General features: G+C 37.2%; 1 protein-coding gene across 1 annotated transcript in view; it reads left to right on the forward strand.

Annotated features, from left to right (window-relative positions):
* Positions 1–4250: 4250 nt before the first annotated feature.
* Positions 4251–27916, forward strand: part of ZNF366 (zinc finger protein 366) — a 107113-nt gene continuing 83447 nt past the window's right edge. The window contains exons 1-2 of the mRNA XM_053701435.1: positions 4251–4371; positions 24497–25810. Of these exons, the coding sequence (XP_053557410.1) occupies positions 24500–25810 (1311 nt within the window). The 5' untranslated portion in view covers positions 4251–4371; positions 24497–24499. The remainder of the gene's footprint in view (positions 4372–24496; positions 25811–27916) is intronic.

A 27916-nucleotide genomic window follows, 5' to 3' on the forward strand; every position in this document is an offset into this window, starting at 1 on the left:
ACAGGATCGCTGCAGAGAGACAGAGACACACAGGCTCACTGCAGACAAACAGAAACACACAGGCTCGCTGCAGAGAGACAGAAACACAGGCTAGCTGCAGAGAGACAAAGACACACAGGGTCACTGCAAAGAGATAGACACACAGGCTAGCTGCAGAGAGACAAAGACACACAGGCTAGCTGCAGAGAGACAAAGACACACAGGGTCACTGCAAAGAGACAAAGACACACAGGCTAGCTGCAGAGAGACAAAGACACACAGGCTAGCTGCAGAGAGACAAAGACACACAGGGTCACTGCAAAGAGACAAAGACACACAGGCTAGATGCAGAGAGACAAAGACATACAGGATCGCTGCAGAGAGACAAATACACACAGGATCACTGCAGAGAGACAGAGACACACAGGCTCGCTGAAAAGAAACAAAGACACAGGTTCGCTACAGAGATACAGAGACACACAGGCTCGCTGCAGAGAGACAGAGACACACAGGCTCGCTGCAGAGAGACAGAGACACACAGGTTCGCTGCAGAGAGACAGAGACACACAGGTTCGCTGCAGAGAGACAGAAACACAGGCTAGCTGCAGAGAGACAAAGACACACAGGGTCACTGCAAAGAGATAAAGACACACAGGCTAGCTGCAGAGAGACAAAGACACACAGGCTAGCTGCAGAGAGACAAAGACACACAGGGTCACTGCAAAGAGACAAAGACACACAGGCTAGCTGCAGAGAGACAAAGACACACAGGCTAGCTGCAGAGAGACAAAGACACACAGGGTCACTGCAAAGAGACAAAGACACACAGGCTAGCTGCAGAGAGACAAAGACACACAGGGTCACTGCAAAGAGACAAAGACACACAGGGTCACTGCAAAGAGACAAAGACACACAGGCTTGCTGCAGAGAGACAGAGACACAAAGGCCCCAATTTATCAAGGTCTGTCGGACCTGATCCGACAGTGCGGATCAGGTCCGATAGACCTCGCTGAATACGGCGAGCAATACGCTTTCCGTATTCAGCATTGCACCAGCAGCTCACAAGGCCAATAGGCCGCCAGCAGGGGGTGTCAATCAACCCGATCATACTCGAACCTCCTTAAAACAAACAATGCCATACAAACCCAACAAAAAACACTACATAAACCATTAACAGCTAGGAAATTATGTGCATCCAACAGAACATAGGTTAAACAAACAGAATAGAAATACAGCTCCAGTAGAAATAGGACTGTACATCCTGACCCAGTACCAAACTGCAGATTACATTTACTGCCATTAGGTATATTATACGTAACTAATTCACACATTTTCAAACATCACAGGGTTTGTCCACAGACATTCTCACAAGAAGGGGGACAGGGATTTCTTAAGCAATAAGGTAGAAACTTTACTCATCTTCTTGGCATGAACACATAAGCCCATGCATTATAAATCTAAATGGTATATACAGTATATAAATATACCATTGATAATCCATGTGTATTATGTTCTGTTCCACAAAATAAATTTAACTAAAAGTCCATCAATTTGCAAACTTAGGACTAGATTACAAGTGGAGTGCAAAAATATTAGCGCTATTGAGCGTTAACTGCACTAAATTTACATCAATAGCGCTCCTATTCTTGCTCTCATATTACAAGTTAAAAGTAAAATGTTGGAGTCCAAGCATCCAACATTTCAGTTGGGGGGTGCTCCCTTTGTTGGACACAACTCTTAAAAATATATAACAGGGAATCATCGTAGTCTGCCTTGTTAACAAGAAAAAGAAAAGAAGGCGCTCCAATGGTGTAGTAACTCAGGGTAATGTCCTCACAGATGCTGCTGACTGCGACAGGTTGTGAGCTAGCTGGGGAGCTCCTAAGGACCCAGAGTGCACTATTTTGCACTTTTGGATAAGTGTTGCTACATCGTGAGTATTCTGCATACTAGGGGGTTTCTCATCTGTGGGGACATTACCCGGAGTTACTATGCATTTGGAGTGCCTTCTTTTCTCTTTGTTGTTTTAACCTTCACATATTTGTCATTTTTTGAAGAGCTGACCGTGGCATTTTATCACCTGGGATTTTTCACCTGCCTGAGAAGTGGCGCCCCTGTAATACTTGGCAAAATTGTTTCTACAGTGGGACTGAGTATTCTTTAGTGCCCTGTTAACAAACTACTTTAATTCACTTAAAATGCAGCAGATTCATTCAGGGTGACATGAATACAAAAACTAACCAATAATCACAATGAGCAGAAATATTAAGTATCTGGAGTGGTAAAATACATACATATATATATATATATATATATATATATACACACAATGAAAACTGTCCAAGATGGACTCTGTATAACACGGAAACCTGTCCATGACGGAAATATTCCACAGTCCCGGGTGCTTAGTGTTATACTTACATTGTTTAACTACCTGGATAAGCCGAAACCTGTCCAACACGGAAACGGAATGCAGTCCCAGTGTTAAGTGCATATACATTATGTTCAGCTACTTGGATAAGCCGGAAAATGTAACGCGGAAGGGGTGTGGCAACGCTGGAACGGAAGCGGTGTGGGAACGCTGAAACGATGGAACAGACACTGAAACAGAAGTGGTGTTGGAAAGACGCTGAAACGGAAAAGGTGTGGGAATGGACGCTGAAATGGAAGTGGTGTGGGAAGGATGTTGAAACGGAAGGGATGTGGGAACAGACGCTGAAACGGAAGAGGTGTGGGACACAGAATGGCTCCTAGAAAGTGCAACACTATTACTCTCGCTGCAAAAGTGAAAGTGATTGAGGCCTATACAAAAGATAAGTTGTAAAAAAATGCATTAAGAAATGTAAGTGCGGCAAAACGCAAATTTATTAAGCGATCTAAAATAAAGAGAAAATAAAGAGAAAATCATGGAAGAATAGTTAGTTGGCAATGGCGAAGTGAAAAGGAAAGCGAAGACAGTAATTGATGCAACAATTAATCTTTTAATACTGTACTGTGTCTGTATACAATTGATGTTTTCTCACCCATTTTCTGTGTTAGAAAAAAAAAAGTAAATCCAGATAAAAAATAAATAATAAAACTGGTGTAATGATTAAGTAGAAAAACTGTACTGTCTTTGTTACTTGAAAAACAAGCAATTGATTCTGATTAGGGATGCACTGATACTGATACTGGTACTGTATGGTATGGTGCTGATCCTGAGCATTTACGCCCAAGTGCCACAAGGGAACATGGAAACCTGCCGCCCGACTTCCTGATTGGTCAGGAATCCAGTCCCATGCTCCCTTGCGGCAGTGCAGGTCAGACTGGCTTTATGACCAATACAGTAATATTATTCTGCCATTTTGGATTTTGCGCATGTCAAAAGACTCTCCATCAGTCACTAACTGTATAAGGCGGAAACCTGTCCAAGACGGAAAATTTCCGTTGTCCAATGCCATTGCGTCTTAAGCAGGTTTCACTGTATATATATATATTTATATATATATATATATATATATATATATATATATGTGTGTGTGTGTGTGTGTGTGTGCATATACCTATCTGTTGTGTTTATTTGTGGTTTGTTATGGGTGTTATATCTTAATATAAAGTGTTGAACATTTTAAGTAGTTTGTGTAGCTATGTCATTTTAAATTTTGGGGTTTGGTGAGATCCATGGGTATGCTACACCTGGAATATCTATGAATTATCATTTGTGATAATTAGATCATTTATGCATGATGAATTATTTTATTTTCAACTGAATGTTTTAAATCTTAGTGATAATAAAACTTTGCAAAGTTGTGGAATGTCTTCAATGTATATGCTGGGTTCAGAACAATGTTGAAGACTTGTCATGGTAGAGCTACGTGCTACTGTAGAGTGGTCAAACCCACTACATCAATCTTTTTGGGGAAATAACACAGAAATGTAGGCAACTGAAAATGAAAACATAAATCTAGGGACCAACTAGACATCAAGAAGTTACACCAATGGATTTTACAGTGGATTATGCTCAATCCCCTGGTAATCTTATGCTGTTCATTATACTCAGTGGAGGTTTTGCTCTTCATGGAATGTTAGTGGAATTCCTTCTCATTTTCTTTTCTTCTGCCAAAAAGTTTTTAAGAAGAAAAAGATGTCTATCTGCTGTTTCCTTATTTTTTGCAGGAAAGCATAGGGTTGTTGACTTCCTCTCCCCTCCCTTCCTTCCTTCTTTCCGAAGGTACTCATCTAAAAAAAAAAGGAGAACGAAGTGAGTGTGTTCCTGTTCTCTTTCTTAAGTTATTTTATACACTGTCCAGGCTAAACCCTGGAAAAAAGCTTCAGAGAGCTGTACAGAGGGCAACAAGAACGTGAAAGGACATTAAGATACTGACAGAAGCAGATATTGAGCCTCAGTGACTAGTAAGTAAATGTATTTCTTATAGGATAATGAAAGATGCCAGTTAATTAGTAACTAAGGAAAACACAATCAAACACACATTTTCAAATATTTACTATATTTTGCTACAGCAAATTGTTGATGATTTTCAGGCATTTTTCAGAGCTGTCAAAACTACTTAGCACCTGTATTGTATTGCATTGCATTGGATGCAGTGCAAAAACTTAAAATAATCTGCAAAGCTTATTGGTTATTTTGGTTTATTACATGTGTAATCCAATCTCTCCCTGAAATGCATATTGTATGTAGCAGGGTTATCAAATTAGAAAAACAGTTATACATTGTTCGCCACAGGACATATTATATATAACACTGCTATATATAGTTAGTTAAAATGACTACAAAGTTACTGAAGCTTTTGATTTTTTTAGTATTTCTTTCTAATATTTAGATTTATCTTGCATTGAAGAAAGAAAGAAAGATAGATCATAATGTCTCAGAAATCAAAAAAGGTTATTTAAAAAAAAAAAGTTGTTTTTTTTTTAGCTTGAGGGCTGGAAATCCCTGTTTCATAAATATATGCTGGTTTATGATATTATGTAAAACTGCAGGATTGGTTGTCATTTTAGCTCATCAGCTGTTTTTTGTTGTTTGTTAGACTGAGTGCAGAAGGCTGATGACAAGACGCAGATATTTGTGTGACTTTTTTTTATGAATTAAAGATAAAAAACTATTTTTGCATAAACTTAAAACGCATCAGGATCTACTTTCTATGATTTTATGCTTCACTTACTATATGGCCTCTAGTTATGAAGCCGTCTACTTACCTGCATTTGCCGCCCCAATACGCTCGCCTAAGCTCGCCTACCATCACTGCCGCAGACCTGAATACGTTCGCCAAAGTTATCAAAAAAGCTGTCAAGAAGCCGCGCACCAAGTACGGAGCGATGAGCAGCGGACTGTTGTTAACTGACAGTCATCGATCTCGCTGCTCATAGGCTTCTTCGCAGCTTTCTTGATAGCCTGTCACTAAGCACCCACACTAAACTACACTGTTTTACCCCCTAAACTGCTGCTCCCGGAGCCCCCGGCACCTAAATAAATTTATTACCCCCTAAAACTCTGCTCCTGGACCCCGCCACAACTATAATAAATATATTAACCCCTAAACCGCCACTCCCGGACCCCGCCGCCACCTACATTATACCTATTAACCCCTATCCTGCCCCCCACTACACCGCCACCACCTATATTCAAGTTATTAACCCCATCCTGCGGATCCCGGACCCCGCCGCAACTAAATAAATTGTTTAACCCCTAAACCGCCACACCCGGAGCCCACCGCCACCTATATTAAAGTTATTAACCCCTATCCTGTCCCCCACTACACCGCCGCAACCTACATTAAACTCATTAACCCCTAAACCGCCGCTCCCGGACCCCGCCGCAACTAAATTTAATGCCTAAACTGCCGCTCCCGGACCACGCCGCCACCTATATTAAACTTATTAACCCCTAAACCTAAGTCTAACACTAACACTAACACCCCCTAACTTTAATATTATTTTAATAAATCTAAATAAAACTTACTATTATTAACTAAATAATTCCTATTTAAAACTAAACACTTACCTATAAAATAAACCCTAAGATAGCTACAATATAACTAATAATTATATTGTAGCTATTTTAGGATTTATTTTTATTTTACAGGCAACTTTGTATTTATTTTAACTAGGTACAATAGTTATTAAATAGTTATTAACTATTTAATAACTACCTAGCTAAAATACTTACAAAATTACCTGTAAAATAAACCCTAACCTAAGTTACAATTAAACCTAACACTACACTATCATTAAATTAATTAAATAAATTAACTACAATTACCTAAAATTAAATTAAATTAAATAAACTAAACTATAGTACAAAAAAAACACACACTAAATTACAGAAAATAAAAAAGAATTACAAGAAGTTTAAACTAATTACACCTAATCTAAGCCCCCTAATAAAATAATAAAGCCCCCCAAAATAAAAAAAATGCCCTACCCTATTCTAAATTACAAAGTAACCAGCTCTTTTACCAGCCCTTAAAAGGGCTTTTTGCGGGGCATTGCCCCAAAGTAATCAGCTCTTTTACCTGTTAAAAAAAATACAACCCCCCAACATTAAAACCCACCACCCACATACCCCTACTCTAACCCACCCAAACCCCCCTTAAAAAAACCTAACACTAACCCCCTGAAGATCTCCCTGCCTTGAGTCGTCTTCATCCCGCCGAGCCGAATTCTTCATCCAAGTGGCGCAGAAGAGGTCCTCCATCCAGCAGAAGTCTTCATCCAGGCGGCGTCTTCAATCTTCATCCATCCGGAGCGGAGCGGAGCCATCTTCAAAGGAGCCGACGCGGAGCCATCCTCTTCAACCGATGACTGAACGACGAATGAAGGTTCCTTTAAGGGACGTCATCCAAGATGGCGTCCCTCGAATTCCGATTAGCTGATAGGATCCAATCAGCCAATCGGATTGAGCTCGCATTCTATTGGCTGTTCTAATGAGCCAATGGAATGCGAGGAATCAATGGGATATCGGGCAGCAGCGAACATGAGCTTTCGCTATGGTCAGACTCCCATTGAAATCCAGGTACGCTGGCCCGAAATAGTGGTGAGCGTACCTGGTAGTAGTTTGATAACTACCAAAAGTAGTCAGTATGTGCCGAACTTGCGTTCGGAACATCTGTAGTGACGTAACCATCGATCTGTGTCGGACTGAGTCCGGCGGATCGTTGGTTACGTCACTATATTCTACTTTTGCCAGGCAGTAGGGGTTGATAACTAAGGCGAATCAGCCTCGCCACAACAGAATTCCAGTGTATTTGCGGTTGACGGTTTGATAACTAGAGGCCTATGTCTCTTCTTATAAACTTATTACATTGTATTGAAGCTTTTAAATGCTCTTAGCAATATGTCATATTCTAGTTTTTGTGCAAATCTTTGTTTATTCCTTTAGTTTTAAGATATTTTGAAAGAACAAGCAAAACATAAGAAAAGAAGAACACCCTTAATTGTGTCAGATACAAAAAAAATTAATAAATGGAAAGTCCTGCTTGTTAGAGTGCAATAAATAATAGCTTAATTATGCAAAACGTAGCTGATGAGGGTAAAGCTGAACTTAACCCTTTACTGCCATATGTTTATGAAGATGGGTAATTAGTGTAATGGAAAACAAAAAAGTCAGGCAGACACAGACAGATGATAGATAAAATTATATAAATAAATAATAGACAGTCACAACTGATCTGATATTGTGCATCTTAGAGTGAGTGACTTATTTTCTTCACCAAAATATTATTAATGAAAATAATTCAATACCAGGAAACAATTATATGATTTGTTGCAATTCCCTCGCAATCGCTAGCAAGGTATTCTTTAATAGTTAAAAAAAAAGCATAAAATGCTTTTTTAATATTAATCATACAAAAAAGTTGATTAATTTTCAGACTGTATAGAATCTAATTATCGAGTTAAAGGGACATGAAACCCAAAAATTGTCTTACATGATTCAGATAGAGAATACAATTTTAAACCACTTTCCAATTGACTTCTATTATCTAATTTGTTTCATTCTTTAGATATCCCTTATTTAAGAAATAGCAATGCAAATGGGTGAGCCAATCACACGAGGCATCTATGTGCAACCACCAATCAGCAGCTACTGAGCCTATCTAGATATGCATTTCAACAGAGGATATCAAGAGAATGAAGCAAATTAGATAATTAAAGTAAATCTGAAAGTTGTTTAAAATTGCATGCTCTGTCTAAATCACGAAAGAGAATTTTTGGGTTTCATGTCCCTTTAAGTAAATCTGTAATGCATCATGAAGCTGCTGCAAGTCTGTGTCTGAGAACTCTCAGCTGCACAGTCCTCTAGGTTTAAAGGGATATTAAACACTAAAGAAATGCTAGACAGAAATATTTAAAGCAAAGATAAGTCTGAGAATAATGTGCAGATGCAAGGAATTGCACCAGAAAAGGGCGTAACTTAATAGGCAAGAAAGATCACTAGTAGAGCCTCGCAACTGGCGCGTATTTTGTATGGAAATGCTTAATGCCGCCATTGACTCCTCTAGAAATCTTGATTAGGATAGGGCTCTGGTTTTTCAACCTGTCCTCAGGCCTCCCTAACAGGCCACATTTTGAGGATATCTGAACTGGAGCACAGGTAGGGTTCTCACTTCGGCCATGTTTTCCTGGACACTTATGAGTTACACATGCTGCAGGGTGTGCCGAGGGCAACATGTACTGAGCCCCTGGACTGCACACAAATAGTGACCCTGTATAACACTATTCATGTTCCTCCCTGCACACCCTGCAGCATGTGTAACTCATAAGTGTCCAGCAAAACATGGTCGAGGTGGCAACCGTAAGCACAGGTTAAATAATCAGCTGATTAGTAAACACGGTTATTTTACCTATCATCCAAGGTAATCCTGAAAACCTGGCCTGTTGAGGAGGCTTTAGGGCAGGTTTGAAACTAGTGGTATAGGGTGACTAAATATACACAGAATGCAAATATTTATCATAATATGCCCTCTTTTGTTCACAAAGCAATAGTAACATTGTCTTTTTGCCTCTGATTGGATGGCGAGACAAAATCATTTTTAAAAGTGCAATGTATGGATCTGAATTAAGATTGTATCAAAAAAGGGATTTGCTCTTTCTCGCTGTTCTCTGCAACAGGTCACAGGAACCTTCTTTGCCCTCTGTTGCAGGCAGCATTAATGATGACAAAAGCCAAAAAGCAAATGAGTTAAATCAGTCTTACCATCCATCTAGAGCAATATTTGATAAATATAAAGTCAATTTTGCTAAAAGGATATGAAACCTAAACATTTTCTTTAATGATTTAGATAGAGTATGTGATTGTAAACAACTTTTTAATTTACTTCTATTATCAATTTTTCTTTGTTCTATTGGTATCTTTTGATGAAAAGCTGGGACTTATGCTTTGGAGCTGGCCCATATCTGGAGTACTATATGTCAGCAATTTTGTAAGAATGTTATCTATTTGCAAGAACACTAGATGGCAGCACTATTTCCTAGCATTTAGTGCTTCAGATGCATACCTAGGTATCTCTTTAACACCGAATATCATGGGGACAAAAGCAAATTTGATAATAGAAGTAAATTGGATTTTTTTTTAATGGTATGCTCTGTTATCCCTTTAATAGCAAGTTTTGTTGGAACAGCCAGAAGCGTAAATAGAAACCACAGAGCCCAGGTGCAAGAATCTAAAAAGGGCCCCCCTAGCCCCCCCCCCCCATAAAAAAGGTGAATTTTATACATATCTTTTTTTTTTTTACATTTAACACAGAAAAAAAATGTGAATCAGATTACATCTGCAAAAGGAGGTACCCTGTGCCCACAGTCTGTAAAATGGTCTGACCCCCTATTACTGTATATAGTGACACTGTTTAACCCACCAGTACTGTATATAGTGAGTTAGTGACACAGTCTGTAATCTGCCGGTAAGATGGCTGGCCTGACCCTACCCGCCCCAGTACTTTATAAAATGACCACAGTAGTCTGTGACATTGTCCAGCCCCCCCGTACTGTATATAGTGGTACTGTATAGTGACACTGTTTACCCCCTGCCCCCCCCCATGCTGTAGTAACAAGGTCTGTAATTTGCTGGTTCCACAAACATACACACACACACATGCATAAAGACACACACACACATGCATAAATACACACACAGTCACATACATACATACACATACATGTATAAATACACACACAATCACATACACACACACATACATGCATAAATACACACACAGTTACATACATACATACACATACATGTATAAATACACACACAGTCACATACATACATACACATACATGTATAAATACACACACAGTCACATACACACATACATACACACACACATACATGCATAAATACACACACAGTCACATACATACATACACATACATGTATAAATACACACACAGTCACATACACACATACATAAATACACATACAGTCACATACACATATACACACACATTACATGCATAAATACACACACAGTCACATACATACATACACATACATGTATAAATACACACACAGTCACATACACACACACACATACATAAATACACATACAGTCACATACACACACACACACACACACACATACATAAATACACACACAGTCACATACACACATACACACACATACATACATAAATACACACACAGTCACATACATACATACACATACATGTATAAATACACACACAGTCACATACACACATACACACACACACATACATAAATACACACAGTCACATACACACATACACACACATGCATAAATACACACACAGTCACATACACACACACACACATGTATAAATACACACACAGTCACATACACACACACACATACATAAATACACATACAGTCACATACATACACACACACACACACACACAGTCACATACATACACACACACATAAACACCAATGGGTAAAACAGAAACACTAACCCCTGTAGTCAGAGACACTAGTGAAACATCATGTCACACTCACATGATATCAGTGCAGGCAGTGGCAGGTCAACGTTTTTTATTGAAAATATATATATTTTTTTTTAAAGCTGGGCCCCCATCCTCAGGGGCCCTGTCGCAATTGCGACCTCCACCCCTGGGCACAGCCGATTATACTATTTTCTTTTAATAAATATTTAGGAATTAATTAACTTTCATACTGTTAATGTGTTCCAAATCAGTTGTCCCTTTTTTGGCGCATATATTCACACCATTGATAAATTTTCTTTAAAGGGTCATGGAACCCAAAAATGTTATTTCATGATTCAGATAGAGCATACATTTTTAAATAACTTTTCAATTTACTTCTAATATAAATTTTGCTTCATTCTTTTGGTACCCTTTCTTGAAGGAGCAGCATTGCCCAACAGGGAGCTAGCTAATCAAATTGGTAAGCCAATGACAAGAGGCATAGATGTGCATCCACCAATCAGCAACTAGCCCCAAGCTCTTGAGCAAACCTAGAATTAAGCAAATTAGATAATAGGAGTACATTGAACAATTGTATTAAATTGTATGCTCTATCTAAATCATGTAATAATAATTTTGGGTTTCCTGTCCCTTTAAATTACAATCGCAAAGTGTTTAATATAAATTTACCGACAATACTTTCTCAATCAAGTTTTAAAGAGATTTAATCTTGTTTAGTTTTAGTTCAAAGTAACAAGTAAGGCAAAACAGATCATTTTCATAATAAACAAACAATAAATTCTGTTCAACCCCTGCCAGTATTAGCTGCAGGTCTAACAATTTCCTTTTTTATTAGTAATCCACCGACCCAGGTTTGTCCTACCAACAAGTATATTGAAACAACAGCTCGGGGTGAGCCCAGTGGCAAATCTACAAAACCAGAATGTACAAGAGGGTTATATTTGTTATCCCACATATCATGTTAGTAACTGTGCAGAATCATAAATAAAATTATTTATCACTCTTCCCGGCACTTTGTCACACAAAAAATACCATTTGTTGGGGCTATTTGGAATGTAAATATAAAGGAGACTGACATGGTATCATTGTCTTAACCTTTTGCCACTAATAAGCCCACAAAAGATTGTAGATAAGATAAATGCCATTATGCCCTTTTTACATCTGTAAGTCCAACATTAGACTTAGACCAGATTGGACTAATGTACCCTGGTCCATTAAAATTTTCCCCAAGGTAAACCCATGTCAGACCCTAGACCAGAGATATACATTTTTAAAATTTCTCTAGATTCTTGCCTGTTATTTTCCCATTGGATGGTATAATAACTGTTATTTATAACTGGGGCAGGAAGAAGAGCACTTGAGTTGACTTAACAATCTGTGGGATATGGTTAAGAACCCAAGTAAAGGCCAGAAGCTCACTCTGTCCAACTCCTCCACACCCAGTACTGACCCACCAGGAGATTTCCTACTATTCTAGAGGACAGCTGTGGTCCTGGACCTGAATGTGATATTAATTCCTGCTTTAGAAGAAAGAATGTTGGCTTGCTCTGAAGCCAATATCCTTTCTTCCAAAGCTGAATTTCTTGTAAAATATATATCTATGTTTAAACCCATTAAATCCCCACCCACCCTTTTATTTTGCTTTCTACCCTCAATCCACCCTCAGTAATACAAACTAAATTTAAACAATACCATATATTTTAATGATCTGGGGAAACCATTTATGGCTCAAAGTGACACAATCTACCCACCTCTGAGTGGCACAAATTACTCACCTTTGAGAGAATTACGAGATATATGACATTAGACAAACTTCATTACATTAAAATGTGTGCTATCAGATTGATGATATTTAACCCTTCTTTAAAGGGACAGTGTAGTGAAAATTAAACTTTCATTATTCAGGTAGGGCATGCAATTTTAAACAACTTTGCAATTCACTTTTATAATCAAATTTGCTTTGTTCTCTTGGTATTCTTAGTTGAAAGCTAAAACCAAGGTAGGTTCATATGATAATTTCTAAGCCCTTAAAAGATGCCTCTTATCTAAATGCAGTTGACAGTTTTTCACAGCTAGAGGGCATTAGTTCATGTGTGCCATATAGATAACATTGAGCTCATGCCCGTGGAGTTACTTATGAGAGGGCACCGATTGGCTAAAATGCAAGTCTATCAAAGGAACTGATATAAGAGGGAAGTCTGCAGAGGCTTAGTTACAAGGTAATCACAGAGGTAAAAAGTGCATTAATATAACTTTGTTGGTTGTGCAAAACTGGGTAATGGGTAATGGGTAATAAAGGGATTATCTATCTTTTTAAACAATACATATTATGGAGTAGACTGTCCCTTTAACTAAACCTATTTAACCCTTAATAAACTTTATTAAGTTAAACAATGTTACCTGTATTTCAGTAACACATTAAATTTTATGATACCACTATAAGACTTGTTTAAAAAAGATATATGCATTTAACAATATCTAACGGTACATATTTATATAAAGGGACACTGTACACTAGATTTTTCTTTGCATAATCCATTTATATAGTCCATTATCAAGTATTTTTGTAACAATGTATTATTTTGCTTATTTTTTGATTAGATTGTGATCATTTTCAGACTCCTAACCAAGCCCCAAAGTATCAGATGTAGACCCAGAAAGTGGTATTGGAACAATCTATTAGTGGTTATCTCTTAGATTCAAGGATTTTTTTTAAATATAACATTCTCTGTCTTTGAGTGAGAAATATATTACAATATCATCTTACATTAGGTGCATTATTAAAAGGAAAGATAAAATACTTGCACCCAAAAATATAATACAGTAAGATGTCAGATCATGGGAAATGCAACCAAATTAGTTTGTGCTTTAAGTGCATGAATGTCAAGACAGACAGACGCAATTGATTGCTGGGGGGTGATCCACTTTGTAATATTGCAGCAGTGATGAACTGAAAAGATAGGAAATTCTGAAAGTATAAAAACAAACAGTTTTTTTCATTGGCAAAGCTAGATTTAGAGATCCTGTAACATTCTAGGTGCTCAGATAAACATTGTAATTTATTTTAAAGAAACATTATAGTAAAACATTACATGCTGTAATTTGTAAGAGCATTTTTGTATTAAATGTGCCAATTGTTCCTAGTGTGCTATGGCTTTAAACCTTGCTGGCCAACCAGTCAAAAAACACAATCAGTTTTGTGACTCTGTCATTTACTGTTTTTGCCATGCTTAGGAGCTGCAACTCCTATTAAACACATGTAGTACAGAGCAATTTGGGGAAATGTATTTATAGTATGTATATTACAAGGCTACCACTGTCACTGTTATGAACGCGTGACCATGGAAATACTGATTCCTTTATTGATTGATTAATTCTGCAGTGAAAAAAAAAATCTGTAATTTTACCAATTACATCCAAATAGACAATCTTCATAGCCAGCCTATAAAGTGTAGTACGTTAATCGGTAAACAGTGGTGATTTCCCAAAGAGAAGTGAGAAAATTACTGATAATCAGGAAGTAGTATAAATATTGTAAGAGAGAAATACTTGTCATTTCCCACTTCCTATGTTTTTCTAAACCATATAGTTACTTTGTAATTATAATTTGATGTAGATAGTATAATGAAAACACAAATGTGTGACATTTACTTAATGTGTATACTAGTCAACAAGCTACCACATGAATCTATTAACCCCTAAACTGCCCCACTCCCACATTGCAAGCTACATTGCAAGCGATCACATTTCATTTCAACTTGTAATAAGAGCGGACATTGCTGCTCAACGCCACCCATAGAAACTTATGGGAGCTAAATTACAGCAAGTTCACGCAAACAAATTTGTGTGTGTGTTTTTATGTGTGCAATATGTGAGTTTGTGTGTCTAATACAGGTATATATGTAGGGGTGTGTGTGTATTATGTGTGTGCATATATATATATATATATATATATATATGTGTGTGTGTGTGTGTAATATATGAGTGTGTGTGTGTGTGTGTATATATATATATATATATATACACAATATCTCACAAAAGTGAGTACACCCCTCACATTTTTGTAAATATTTTATTATATCTTTTTATGTGACAACACTGAAAAAATGACACTTTGCTACAATGTAAATTAGTGAATGTACAGCCAGTATAAAAGTGTAAATTTGCTGTCCCCTCAAAATAACTCAACACACAGCCATTAATGTCTAAACCGTTGGCAACAAAAGTGAGTGGAAATGTTCAAATTGGGCCGAAAGTGTCAATATTTTGTGTGGCCACCATTAATTTGCAGCACTGCCTTAACCCTCTTGGGCTTGGAGTTCAGCAGAGCATCACAGGTTGCCACTGGAGTCCACTCCTCCATGACAACATCAAAGAGCGCTTCACGACCTTCCGTTTGAGGATGCCCCACATATGCTCAATAGGGTTTAGGTCTGGAGACATGCTTGGCCAGTCCATCACCTTTACCCTCAGCTTCTTTAGAAAGGCAGTGGTCGTCTTGGAGGTGTGTTTAGGGTAGTTATCATGTTGGAATACTGCCATGTGGCCCAGTCTCCGAAGGGAGGGGATCATGCTCTGCTTCAGCATGTCACCGTACATGTTGGCATTCATGGTTCCCTCAATAAACTGTAGCTCCCCAGTGCCAGCAGCACTCATGCAGACCCAGACCATGACACTCCCACCACCATGCTTGACTGTAGGCAAGACACACTTGTCTTTGTACTCCTCACCTGGTTGCCGCCACACACGCATGACACCATCTGAACCAAATAAGTTTATCTTAGTCTCATCGGACCACAGGACATGGTTCCAGTAATCCATGTCCTTAGTCTGCTTGTCTTCAGCAAACTGTTTGCAGGATTTCTTGTGCATCATCTTTAGAAGAGGCTTCCTTCTGGGACGACAGCCATGCAGATCAATTTGAAGCAGTGTGAGGCGTATGGTCTGAGCGCTGACAGGCTGACCCCCCCACTCCTCTGCAGTAATGCTGGCAGCGCTCATACGTCTATTTCCCAAAGACAACCTCTGGATATGACGCTGAGCATGTGCACTCAACTTCTTTGGTTGACCATAGCGAGGCATGTTCTGAGTGGAACCTGTCCTGTGAAACCACTGTATGGTCTTGCCCACCGTGCTGCAGCTCAGTTTCAGGGTCTTGGCAATCCTCTTATAGCCTAGGCCATCTTTATGTAGAGCAACAATTATTTTTTTCAGATCCTCAGAGAGTTATTTGCCATGAGGTGCCATGTTGATCTTTCAGTGACCAGTATGAGAGAGTGTGAGAGCGATAACATCAAATTTAACACACCTGCTCCCCATTCATACCTGAGACCTTATAACACTAATAAGTCACATGACAGCGAGAAGGAAAAATGGCTAATTGGGCCTAATTTGGACATTTCCACTTAGGGGTGTACTAACTTTTGTTGCCAATGGTTTACACATTAATGGCTGTGTGTTGAGTTATTTTGAGGGGACAGCAAATTTACATTGTTATACAGGCTGTACACTCACTACTTTACATTGCAGCAAAGTGTAATTTCTTCAGTGTTGTCACATGAAAAGATATAATAAAATATTTACAAAAATGTGAGGGGTGTACTCACTTTTGTGAGATACTGTGTATATATATATATATATATATATATATATATATATATATATATATATATACTAGGTGATAAGCCTGCCCCAGAGGGCAGTCTATGTTTAAAAAACTACAAACCCCAAAGTTAATATTACAAAAAATAAAAAAAATTTAAGTTACAGAAAAAAAATAAACAAAGCTATCCAAAATACATAATTTAAACCTGAACTAATACCCCATTAAAAATAAAAATCCCCCCAAAATAAAAACACCCCCTACTCTATCAATAAACTACCAACAGCCCTTAAAATGGCCTTTTGTAGAGCATTGCCCCAAAGAAATCAGCTCTTTTACATGTAAAAAAATTACAAAGTACCCCCTAACAGTAAACTCCCCCACCCAACCAACCCCCCCAAAATAAAAAAAACTAAGTCTATGAAAACCTAAGCTACCCATTGTCCCTAAAGGGGCATTTGTATGGGCATTGCCCTTAAAAGGGCATTCAGCTCTTTTACTGCCCTAAAAAGGGCAATCAACTCTTTTACAGCCCAAAAAACCCTAATCTAAAAAAAAAGCCACCCCCTAAGAGCCCCAAATAGGTAATCATCGTTCCTGAAGTCCAGCGGTGAAGGTCTTCTTCCAGACAGCTCCATCATCTTCTACCCTTCATCCGGAGCGAAGGCGGCGTGGAGCGTAGGTGTGGAGCGGTTTTCCCTGATGCGCGGATTCGGAGCGGCAGTCTTCATTGGCGGTGGTTCAAAGCAGCGTGGAGGCTCCTCTTTGTCCGATCTCCGTCGTACACTGATAATTGAATGCAACGTAAGGGCTATTGGTAGTTTAGTTTAGATTAGGGGGTGTTTTTTTAGGGGGGGGCTTTTTTATTTTCTTAGGGATTAGGTTTAATTTTTAATTTTTGATAATTTTGTTTATTTCTGAAATTTTAGACTTTTTTTGTAATTTAATGTTAGGTTTTATTTTCAAATTAATGTTAGAATTTTTTATTTTAATTGTAACTTAGTATTGTAAGTAAGTAATTTAGGGGGTGTTAGGTTAGGGGACTTAGTAATTAAATTAGTTATTTGCCTTGTGGGGGGGTTGGCAGTTTAGGAGTTAATAGGTTCATTAGGTTTATTGCGATGTGGGGGGTTGGCGGTTTAGGGGTTAATAGGTTAATAAGGTTTATTGCGATGTGGGGGTTTGGTGGTTTAGTGGTTAATAGGTTAATTAGGTTTATTGCGATGTGGGGGCTTGGCGGTTTAGGGGTTAATATTTTAATTATGTTATTTGCGTTGTTTAATTTGCGGATTAGGGGTTAAGTACTTTATTATTTTGCGATGTGGGGGTTGGCAGTTTAGGTGTTAAAACTTTGTGTGGGAGGTTAGTTATTTTTTTTATTATACTTCGTATGGGCGGTTAGGTGTTTTTATTTTGTGTGGGCCTTATGAGTTTATTTCTTGCAGGCAGTTACGTGTTTTTCATTATTTCGTGCAGGCGGGTGTGTGTTTTTTTTTTAAGGCTTCATTTGCCTACGCTGCATCCAGGTGAATACTGAAAATGACATTTTCGGAATCCGATTCTTTTGGCTGCGTGCGCAGCGTGTGCAACTGGCGACGGACGCGTTACAAACGAGATTATAATATAGATATGTGTGTGTGTGTAATATGTGAGTGTCTGTGTATATATATATATGTGTGTATATATATATATATGTGTGTATATATATATATATGTGTGTATATATATATGTGTGTGTATATATATATATATATATATATATATATATATATATATGGGCTATTTTTAACTCTCTGTTTTATAAATGGCATAAATGATTGCAGGAAAAATTAGATAAGTTACAGGAAATTGCTCTGAGTCCTGTACCATGGAAACATTTTAATAAGAATGAGAAATGACTCAGATCATAACCATTTCCCATTCATTTGATTGCTAGGATTAATTTATTTAAGATCTATCTTAATGTACAGTACATGATAGCTAAAGATAAAAATATTTCATGACATATTTTAAATAAACATATTCATATTGTTGAGTTTACTTTCGCTCGAAACAATATAAATATTCAACATGCAGAGTGCTTTTGAAAAAATTATCTCTCAATCAGTTTTTCACAAAGTCAATATTTTTGCACATTAAATTGTGGAAGAATGTAAAAGTCTGTGAAGATGAACAAGAATTGTATTTTGAGTTGTGCCCCTACTGGTCAGATCTGTTGATGGTAGAATTTGCTGTTCAATAAAATGAGCAGATAGTTGATAATTAAAGTGGGGAATCCATTCACCCTCTGTATATCTGTAAAAACCAAAGATGGCAAAACTAAACAAAATCATATTTTTGTTCCATCCAACCTATGTTGATAGACAAGGTAGTTATTCACAGGCACATTAGCCCTTGTCAATAAGAATCACTGCTACGCCTAGAGTTGTCATATTCCGACCTTATTCTGCATAGCAAAATTCATGCCAGACAGTGGCGTCACTAGAGTTGGAGTCACTCGGTGCGGTAACTCATGGTGTCACCCCCCACTAAAAGTTTTTTTCTCCCACTAGATTTTTTAAGAAAGTGTTTGTTTTTATTATGAGTAGACTTTGTGTAGATGTGTTCTTCTTCTTCTTCTTCTTCTTTTTCAGGGATTTTTTGTAGAGGAGCTTTTTTTAAGTATAGTTTATTTGGCTTTATTTAGGCTTTAGGGTTGGGATTTTTTTGGGAAGTGTAGATTTTTGGAGGCTCTTTAGGTTTGCTTTATGGGGGTTTGGTGTTTGGGTGGAGGGTTATATATATATTTTTTAGGGGACTTATTTTAGGTGTAGATTTTTGGGGGTACTTTCTTTGCTTTGCTGAGATTTTTTTTATATATAGTTTAGAAAAAATTGGGGGGATTTTTTTGTGGCTCACATAGTACACACAGGAAACACACAGAAACACTCAGACACACACACATACAAAAACACTCATACACACACAGAAACACTCAGACACACACACACACACAAAAACTCAGGCACACCCACATAAACATTCAGACACACATACAAACACTCAGACACACATACAAACACTCAGACACACACAAAACACACACAGATATTCAGATTCAATCAGACCCACACACACAAACACTCAGACACACACAAAAACAGAAGCACATATATTCAGACTTACACACAATCAGACCCACACACAATCAGACCCACCCAAACACACACACACACACACAAACACTCAGACACACACACAAAAAACACACACAGATATTCAGACTCACACACAATCAGACCCCCACACACAAACACTGAGACCCACACACACAGTCATACACACAAAAACACACAGACACACACAAAAACACTCAGGCACATACACACACATACAAAAACACACATAAACACTCAGACACAAAAACTCAGACACACACTCAGACACACACACACACACTCTGACACACACAAATACTCAGACACACAAACACACAAAAACACAGACACACACACACACTCTGACACACACACAAATACTCAGACACACATACACACAAAAACACACAGACACACACAAAAACACTCAGACACATACACACACATACAAAAACACACATAAACACTCAGACACAAAAACTCAGACACACACACTCAGACACACACACACACTCTGACGCACACACAAATACTCAGACACACAAACACACAAAAACACAGACACATAAAATCACAGACACACACACACACACACACTGACACACACACAAATACTCAGACACACAAACACACAAAAACACAGACACACACAAAAACACACTCAGACACATATACATACTTACAAAAAATGTAAACTGCATTTAATATAATGTTTTTGCCTAGAACTACTCCCCGTCTCTGCACAGCCGGCTTCTGGACCCTTACCGTGTCCTTCAGGCTCTCCAGGAGCTACCTGGTCTCCTCCAGGCTCGCCATGCTGAGAATGTAGGGTACTGGTGCATGGCTCCGGTGGTACACACAGGATAAAAGATTCCGGCTCCAAGTGTGAGCAGAGTGCAAGTGCGGGGCTGGTAACTGGGAAGAGCAGTGATGTGATTGGACTGAACTGGGAACCACCAACACGCAGCGTGAATGTTTCTGATGCTGTACCTGCATGCTGCTCTAGAAAATAGGCTTTTTCAGAAAAATTAAGTGTGCCTACACATGGTGGTGTCACCCCCAGAAGCCCCTGTAACATGTCACCCAGGTGCAGTCCGCACCCCCGCACCCCCTTAGTGACGCCACTGATACCAGATATAGCTGGAGCTGATGGTATGCTAAGTTATTCTTTATGTAGCTCTGTGCTATACTATTATTAATAATGGTTTAGACTTCAGGTCTAAAAAAGCAATACATTTTACAGTTGTATTTTGGATTGTGCTTGATTACAACAGTTAAAGGAATAGTCTAGTTAAAATTAAACTTACATGATTCAGATAGAGCAGGAAGTTTTAAGCAACTTTCTAATTTACTCCTATTATCAATTTTGCTTTGTTCACTTGGTATCTTTATTTGAAAACCCCCTGCTCTATCTGAATATGTGTATTCAGACAGAGTATAAAATTTAAAAAAAAGTTTCCAATTTACTTCTGTTATCATATTTGCTTTGTTCCCATGGTATTATTTGTGGGAAAAACACCTAGGTAGGTGTTTGGTGCACTAAATGACAGGAAATGGTTGATCTTGCAAATAGATAACATTCTTGCAAAACTGCTGCCACATAGTGCTCCAGACATGTGCACACTCCTGAGCTTATGTCCCTAATTTTCAACTAAGAAAACAAAAAATGTGATAATAGAAGTAAATTTAAAAGTTGTTTAGAATTGCATGTTGTATCTGAATCATGACACTCAGAGAAAAACAAAGAATAGTGAATACAGAAAAAAAGAGTTAGCGCTAAAAGCACGGATCTTATGAATTAAATATATTTCTATATAATAGTGTATGAACCTATATATGTGGGTATATAAATGAAAATATGTAACTGAATAGATACAAAAGACACATAACAAGTGAATGAAAGCTATAAATTTATATAATTTAATAAAACAATGAAATAAAGATAAAAGGGACGTCTCCCTTAGTACATTAAAATGCTACCTGTAGCAGCAATATTGGTGTAATATAAAATGCCTTAAATCGCAAAATAAAACAATAAAGCCAAGGCCTATGGCTCTCAAGATAAGCGGTGAAAAGCAAAAAGTCAAGTAATAAGAAAACTCTTGGTACCTTGAGTCTGATGGTATTAAATAATCTGATATCCTGTGTAACTTTTTAGGAGAGTATTACCTTAGGAGACCTTTCTTAAGGCTTTCATTCACTTTGGCGTTACCAGCCATGACCTGGATGCGGCTTTTTATTTAGACTCCTCTTACATCACTCAGGTCAGGTGTAGAATTGCTCAATGTAGCGATAGTGTAGCGATAATGTGGCGATATTAATAGCCAAGTGGCAGATGATGTAGGTGAATTGCTAGAAATGTAGTGACATAGTAAGTCATAGGGGATCCCTAATTAGCGGGTTACTTGGAGTTGTGCAGAAGATGTATCTCTGGTCCGTGTCCCCTCTTTCCTAGTTACAGAAAGGGATCCTGGGGATCGATGTAGAGAAACTTGGCGGTCACTTCCAGTGACTAGATATACTTGGCGGTCACTTCCAGTGACTAGATATAAAGTGACTCTGTGGTAGCTGGATTTGAAAAGACTTTGCGGTGACATAATGTCTCTGTATAATATAGCAAACAGTAATGTATTATGTTCACACCAACTCCCTCCGTTCACAATAAGAACTCCTCAGGATAAAAGATGGTCTGTTGACTGAACAGTGAAGCAGGATAACAGGGTGACAAAGTGTCTAGGTCAACACGTTTCGCCCTTAGGCTTTATCAAGACATGCTGGTCTGTATCACCTTGTAGGCTTTTTAAACACCTCTCACTCTCCTGATTGGATGTGAGATTTGTTTCAATTTAAGGTGGTATAGGTAGATTCAGATGTGTTTCAGTCTTAAATCTGTCTATCTTATAGCAGTATTTGTCCATACTTTGAATAAACTGTAAGCTTGAACCATCTAACAGTATTTACACTCATTCCACTTAAAATAAATACACATATGGAATGTTGGAGGAGAAAACAAACGGGAATACCTATTAAAAACAAGGGCACTTTAATTAATCAAAATTGACATTTCACTGTTTTCTTCAAAAACTTACCTTTTAATCCTGAATCCCGCTCCAGAGATTCCCCCGGCCGTTGGAAGCCTCGGCAGACGTCAGAAATGATGAATCAGGCTTCCTCTAATCACAGCTTCCCCCCGGGGGAATCTTGGCCTGATGCAACGCTGTGATTGGAGTAAGCCGGATTCGTCATTTTGGACGGCTTGCAACAGGCGGAGGAAGTGCTGGAGCGGCTGCCGTTTTTGAAGAAAACAGTGAAATGTCAATTTTAATGAATTAAAGTGCCCTTGTTTTTAAAAATCGGGCACTAATTCATCAAAATGGACCTTCACTTTAATAGAAAAGATTCCTCTTATATTGGTTTTATTCAGTATTTTATTTTGATGTCTTATTCACCTAATGAAAATATATTAGATGACCTATTTATTTTAAAATTGTGTGCTCTATCTGAACCTTGAAAGAAAATTTTGGGTTTCATGTCCCATGAAACTTTAAAGGGACACTAAACTGAATTTGTAAACTACATGATTATAAACCTTGAAATATATGAATAATTTTACAACAAAAACTGCAGTTTTATTTTGTCAAATGAATATATTGTTTTATGTTTATTCTTTTCACTGATTTCCCTTTCCCCCAGAACAAAAGAATCCTTGCTAACCAATCACAAGCTAATATTCAGATATAGCACAAACTCGGTTTGCACATGGGCAGACTGGGGTAGCCTGCACTTTTGTATTCTCTTAAGGTGGTTTAGCACTGATTCGACTTGGTTACTATTGCAAATAATGATTTGTCTATCATGATTGTTTATGAAAAACTGATAATCCCCCTTTTAAATGCATGTGACACCATAGAAGCTTAGGGAGGGAGGGAAAAGTCAACAAAAGCTGCATAAATTGCCTTAAAGTATTAAACCACGCTGCCTCCCTGGGAGAAAGTGCAACAAACACATTTTTTTAGATGTATTTTACAACAAAAGGCTGCAAAATAAATAATGAATGTATATTGCACTCATGTTTCACTTGCAATAATGAAACATTTTAAGCGTTGTTGAAATGTCAAGTTTAAAGGTCCTTTAAAGGGACACTGAACCCAAATTTTTTCTTTCGTTATTCAGATAGAGCGTGCAATTTTAAGCAACTTTCTAATTTACACCTATTATCAATTTTTCTTCGTTCTCTTGCTTTCTTTATTGGAAAAAGAAGGCATCTAAGCTATTTTTTTGGTTCAGGACCATGGAAAGCACTTGTTTATTGGTGTGTGAATTTATCCACCAATCAGCAAGAACAACGCAGTTTGTTCACCAAAAATGGGCCGGCATCTAAATTTACATTCTTGCATTTCAAATAAAGATACCAAGAGAATGAAGACAATTTAATAATATGAGTAAATTAGAAAGTTGCTTATAATTACATGCTCTATCTGAATCACAAAAGAAAACATTTGGGTTCAGTGTCCCTTTAATTTTGACTTTCCTTTTTTTTATGACTCCAGGTAGGTTATACACACACATATAGTTAACTATTTTAGTTTGTGAGATAATACAGCAATCTCTGTTAACCTTCTGAGAGCTAAATTACATCTGTAAACCAATACTAACAAATATCCCCATTAACGCCTATTTAGATTTTTGATGCTACTACTAGTCCACTAAGTTTATAACTTAAATAACCCTTAGATTTTGTTATAGAACTTAAATCCTGTTGTACTCATATTAAATATAAATACATGATAAAATAATAAATGAAAAATATATATCAAATTCATATACATATATATATATTTTCTTTTTAAACAGGCTATGCAAAAAGATCACTATATAAAGAAAAATCATACTTCATATATTGACATTGAGAAGAACCATTTCTTTCCACACAGCCGAGATACAGTGCCATCTTTTATGAAGTACAGCAAGCATGCACCATGTGGTGAAGAATTTAAAACCCAAATTCCACATTATCAATATGACTTTGCTGCAAAAAGTTTGCAACATTTTCATGAGCTGCTGGAAGGTAGTTCGCGGAAAAGGAAAAGTTTGTCCAACAAGACGCAAGATAATGAAGGTGATGCAACAGATATTGATGCAAAGATAAACATATTAGATAAAGACAAGAACTTTCTAAACACAAATCTTCCAATGATTTATCATTTACCTCCACTATCCAGCTATAACACTAAGATGATTGAATTAGGTAATTTTGGTTTTGATTATTACAGAAGAATGGATAACTATTGGGCAAACCATATAAAACAAGAACCATCAAGGACAAGTGTAATTTGGCCCAGTGGATCTATATATATGCATGGGTCTTACCCTTACTTTCATAAGAACTACCTTGATATGACATACCCCTTTAAGATGTCGTCGGAAAGCTTTCACTTGAATAGTCCTTTTGGTTTAAAGAGACCAGAGGAACTAAAAATTAGTCGGTCACAATCAGAAGAAAAGGAGGATCATAAACACAAGGCTGAAAGAGTTGATGTCAATGTGCAGATTGATGACAGTTTCTATGTCAGCGTAGGTGATCAGAAACGTTGGAAATGCCCAATGTGTGACAAGTCTTACACATCAAAATATAACTTAGTAACACATATCTTAGGACATAGTGGTATAAAACCACATGCCTGTACTCGTTGTGGAAAACTCTTTAAACAACTTAGTCATTTGCACACTCATATGCTAACACACCAAGGTACCAGGCCCCACAAGTGCCATGTTTGTCATAAAGCATTTACCCAAACTAGTCACCTTAAACGACATATGATGCAACACAGTGAGGTTAAGCCGTACAACTGCAGAATATGTGGTAGAGGTTTTGCCTACCCTAGCGAACTTAAAGTCCATGAAGCGAAACATGATAATGGACGAGAGAACATCTGTGTGGAATGTGGCCTTGACTTTTCAACTTTAGCTCAGCTGAAAAGACATCTGACAACCCATCGAGGCCCTGTCCTGTACAACTGCACTGAATGTAATAAAACATTTCAGTATCCAAGTCAGCTACAGAACCATATGATGAAGCATAAGGATATCCGACCACACATTTGCTCTGAATGTGGCATGGAATTTGTGCAACCTCATCACCTTAAACAACATTCTCTAACCCATAAGGTATGTAAGAAAATTAGCATTGGAGATATAAGCAGGTAAAACGTTAAACCTGATGCTAATTTCTAAATAAGTGAAGTTAATGGGACAGTCTAGACCCAATACGTTATTCCTTATTACTTATTGTTACATACCAGACAAGCATCTTGCAATGTGTTGCATCTATAAGCTTGTAAAACTTTTTAATAATCGTTGTTTGTTAGCAGCCAAGCTCCGCCCACAGCTTTCTTCTTGTCCAGTTAGCTGGTTTCTTGTATGACAGTATAGCAGTGCACGTTTAATATTTTTCAGTTAGCTATTTAAAATTGCACATGCACAAATCAGCGTGTGCATGTAGGAAAACGTATTCATGAGTCAATCGTGGTTGGAGAAACTTAACATACCAGAGCTTTACGGCCATTCTCGGCTCCTAAAAAACAATGAATATTTAAATGTTTCATGTACTTCTTATAAGCTTTTAGATGTGGGTCCAGTTGCAGGATACTTCTCTCGTATGTAAGTAATCAAAATGATGTATTGAGTCTATACTGTCCCTAAATGTAGGTAACAATAGCAGAAACTATTTATCAGCTGTTAATAATTGGTAAAGTCTGTATTTAAATTCACTTGGCTTTCACCTGTATTTAAATTCACTTGGCTTTACACACACACACACACACACACATATATATATATATATTATATATATATATATATATATATATATATATATATATAATCACACATATATACTGTATATATATATATATATATATATATATATATATATATATATATATATATATATATAAATGTGTGTGTGGTGTGTGATTTAGCAGGTAATTAATTCACTCTATTCATAAATACTATAAGCAAACCCTTTAAGCAAAGATAGCAGTCATGGTATTAATCCTTGAAACTTAGAATTTGATTTTGAAAACAAATTTGAATCACTTAGGGGCTGATTATTTAAAGGTCTCTGGGCTGGCGAGATTATTTAAGAATGCTTGCCAGTCCTTCTATTACCCTGGTGGAATTCTATAAAGCCAATTTTTACCCTGGGTAAAATCAGGGTAATAATAAAGGGCATGTACTGCATTTTCATATAGGAAGGAGATGCATACATTGCATAAGTGCAGAATTAAATTTGTAATTTAAAAATCATACAAAATTAATAAGCATTCACACAAACATACACAGGAAAAAAAATGGATCCGTTAAGGTGCATCAAAAATCATAACAAAATTGTTCACCAAAAATCGTATTTTATCAATAACGGAAAATTTGTATGTAAATTACACAGGAATTAATCGTATTAACTATGCACAGCATAAATCGTAATTTAAGTGTACTGGATGTGCAAAAAAAAAAAAACATATAAAAATTTGTACTTATAAGTACAAAATCCAAAGCATAATTATTATTGTTTTTGTAAAATGGGCTGGACATGGGTATTCCATAGGCGTATATGAAATTTTCTTTCAAATCCCAGTGTAATTATCTAAACATTTCTGCCCTACAATTCTCACTGTATTTTTTCGCAAATGAAAAGGGGTTGTGACAAAATATACAAAATACTTAATACCCTGAAAGAAAAACACAGCCATACTAAATTATAGGCGACTGTAAGATACATTACGCAGAAAGCAGCGTTATGTGATTTATATTGGCAGCAGGATTTCATTTTTAAAGTGCGCCCCCTGCTCACTGCTAATGTGTGAGACTTTACTTCTGGTATATGAACTTAAAGGGACACTGAACCCAATTTTTTTCTTTCATGATTCAGATAGAGCATGACATTTTAAGCAAGTTTCTAATTTACTCCTGTTATCAAATTTTCTTTATTCTCTTGGTATCTTTATTTGAAATGCAAGAATGTAAGTTTAGATGCCGGCCCATTTTTTATTAACAACCCAGGCTGTCCTTGCTGATTGGTGGATAAATTCATCCACCAATAAAAAAAATGCTGTCCATAGTCTGAACCAAAAAAAGCTTAAATGAGAACGAAGAAAATTTGATAGTAGGAGTAAATTAGAAAATTGCTTAAAATTGCATGCTCTATCTGAATCACGAAAGAAAAAAAAATTATGTTCAGTGTTCCTGTGTGCTGAATTTCCTGTCTATTTTTTA

Source organism: Bombina bombina, chromosome 2, assembly GCF_027579735.1.
Source record: "Bombina bombina isolate aBomBom1 chromosome 2, aBomBom1.pri, whole genome shotgun sequence".
Classification (NCBI taxonomy): Eukaryota; Metazoa; Chordata; class Amphibia; order Anura; family Bombinatoridae; genus Bombina; species Bombina bombina.